The sequence below is a fragment of the Charadrius vociferus genome, unplaced genomic scaffold (assembly GCF_000708025.1).
Source record: "Charadrius vociferus isolate BGI_N301 unplaced genomic scaffold, ASM70802v2 scaffold147, whole genome shotgun sequence".
Taxonomy (NCBI): domain Eukaryota; kingdom Metazoa; phylum Chordata; class Aves; order Charadriiformes; family Charadriidae; genus Charadrius; species Charadrius vociferus.
This window is the reverse complement of record NW_009649570.1, coordinates 2,134,430-2,137,325: the sequence shown is the minus strand read 5'-3', so window position 1 is coordinate 2,137,325 and position 2,896 is coordinate 2,134,430. Positions and strand designations below refer to the sequence as shown.

The following is a 2,896-nucleotide window of genomic DNA, read 5'->3' as shown; positions in this document are numbered from 1 at the left end:
CAGCAGGAGCAAAGGAAGAATTACCTTTGTTCACTGGAGAATATAAATACTGCTAGTGAATATGTATAATAGGAAGTGCCTACTTTTTTAGTATAGGTCCTTACCAGATTTTTTTTTTTTTTAAGGGCACAAGTTTGGCCATCATTTTCCAAGTGACATATCAAAAAGCAATGAAATAATTTCTTGATTGAAGAAACATTCACTTACATGACAGCATGAGTGCACTCTAGTCTTTATAGTGACACTTGACTTCAAGCACTGGAATTTGAGCTATGCAAAACTTCCTGTGTAATTGTTTCTTTCAGTGAGGGGCATCAAATATGTGAGGAAAATAATGAAAACACAGACCAGAAAGCTAGGTGCAGCGCAAGGGAGTTATGGTGGGAACATGGGTGTCTTCTAGCAAAAGAATAGGGAGCCCCAGGAATTGCACTCTCAGGAGTCACAGATAATCTGGACAAGTCACCACTTCCTTACGCTCCAGGTCTATCTCTGGAACACAGATAACAAACCTTCCTCTTGCCCTTTGCCTTATCTGCTGAGACTGAGAGCCATCTGGCTGCACACAGGGCCTTGAACAGAGGCAGCAGGGAGGAGCCAGGTTGGCAGAACAGGACCATAATGCCAATGCAATGATAATCTTCTCTGTACTTCAGCGCAAGCCGTAAAGCATTGTATCAACAGTTACAGTGCCTGTCTTGGGAGTTTTCCACCCAGAAGCAGGATTAATGCTCTTCACTCCATAATGCTACCTTTCACTTTAAAGATTCCCTCTATGCTTAACCTTTAATAGCCAGCTAGTTGGACTGTCTTGTGGCAGAGCACAAAGGAAAAGAGCTACCAAATCATAAACAGACAAGACCCAGCAAATCATGGGACTGAACCTCCAGCACAGTTATTCCATGTATGCAAGCATTTGGTTTTTTTGTCTCAGAAAGGGCTAAAAAAAAAAAAAGCACTGAACTCCAGAACTAACTTCAAATTTAGAAATATTAACTGCAGCAGCTTCCTGTAAATTAGTTAATCAGCTAATGACAAAGATCAGCAACAGTGTCTGCTTTTGCAGAAGAATGCATTTATAGCTTGAAATTCGGTGGGGGGTGGGGGGGAAGGACATGTTTACATGTGGGACCTAGCTAACCTTTTCTGCTCATAACAGTCAGCATCCTGCACTGGCAGGTCAGATTAGCCTATCCAGCTGAAATCTACCTGCCTTGCAATGGCAACATTGCACTCAAATTAGTCCTATTTGAATTAACTATAAAGCTGTGTTTGGAGAACCATGTATGAGGGTATTTTTCTTAGTACAAGAGCCAAACTAGAATGTATTTAGCTTTTGCCATTTCACTCGCTATGCAGTCCTAAGTGAACATGCAATTCATGTAAATGAAGGCATGACTTACCCATCCACCAGGAATAATGATGTCAGTTCATGAATTTAATTCACACAAGCCAAACTCACTTTTTGACATGAAGGGATGCAATGACCCTCCCATTTGTTGCGCTGAAACAGCAGAGCAGCTACAGTAAGCCAGTCACACAGCAGAGTACAGTGACAGTGCCAAACTGTATCACTATTAATTTGTTTCAGTGTCATCTGCGCACAGTGGTGGCCCAGAGCTGTGGTTTAGTTCCACCCATCTCAACGCCCCAGCACTCCACGTGCTCTCCACACAAGCAGGCTTCTCCAGAACCACCTCTGCTGAGGAGTCAGCCTATTTTGTGTAAAAGGACATTTGCATAGGAGGAAGCAGCTGTAACTTAGGTGGCAAGGGTCATCCGATTTCACCCCCAAACCAAGAACTGCACTCAAATGAACAACTTCAGAGCAGCTCAGTTAGCAGCTCCACTGTGTAACCTTCTACATACATAAAAGACTTACACACACTGTAGTTCCACTATGTCCTGGAGTGCTGTAGGCCAAAGGAATAGTGTAATGGATTTCTAAGTATAACCTAACTGGCACGAAGAACTCAAATGGAAGTGACTATCACTTTGTTCCTGACAATTTAAGTGACATGGTAAAGGATTTTTAAATTGAAACTAGTACTGTTTCTCACAGATAATAAACATAAGGGTGGTTTTTTTAACAATTAAACCAGCTCTCTGAGAGAAATGAACTACACTTAACCAAACTAACACACTCTATAGTGTAGCCCTTGTATGAATTTTTATACTGAATTTGAACAGTATCTCCTTCTTTGCCTGTCATTTCTGTTAAATCCACTGCAATGAAATGCAACTCTTCTGCATGAGAGACATTAATCATTTCCTCCTTTCATTAAGGAGCTGACTGCTAGAGTAAAGGATTGACTGTAAAAAAACAAGAACATGCTTTTGACTTCCCTGCTTGATTTACAGACCAGGACTGACTGTTGCATTCCCCCCCCAAAAAAAAAAGAAAAAAAAAGTATTTTCCTAAGGAGCTTTTTCTGAAGCCAAACCGAGCCTCTTAAACACCACCTCCTCATTAAAAATACAAGCCCTTCCTAGCCACCTAGTAGATTGTACGCTCACGCTAGGCATGTTCCGGGGTGGAGGGGAAGGTTTTAATTTGGCAAGTGATCTCAGGGCGCTGCCTCGGTAACAAGGAGCCAGTCCAACGGGGGCGAAGCCGTGTCACCCGTGCTTCTCCAAGGGCGGCCGGAGCCCGCTCACAACCCCGCAGCTTCAGCCCGGGTGACAAAAGGGGCTCTCCCCCCCGGGCCCATACGCACCCTTTGGTCAGGCGGATGATGTCCCCCGGCTGGATGAGGCCGCCGATCTCGTCCCACACGGAGATGGTGATGCTGCCCGTCTTGTCCGCCACTTTGCAGGACCTCACCTCGTGCCCGTCCTTCGTCTTGGTGACTCGCCCTGCGGGGAGAAGCGCCGCTCAGCGGGGGGACACGGGGGG

General features: G+C 44.7%; 1 protein-coding gene across 1 annotated transcript in view; it reads right to left on the bottom strand.

The window, feature by feature from the left end:
* The window catches only part of NABP1 (nucleic acid binding protein 1), a 10,441-nt gene that overhangs the window by 4,214 nt on the left and 3,331 nt on the right, over positions 1–2,896 (bottom strand). The window contains exon 2 of the mRNA XM_009890222.1: positions 2,718–2,856. Within this exon, the coding sequence (XP_009888524.1) occupies positions 2,718–2,856 (139 nt within the window). The remainder of the gene's footprint in view (positions 1–2,717; positions 2,857–2,896) is intronic.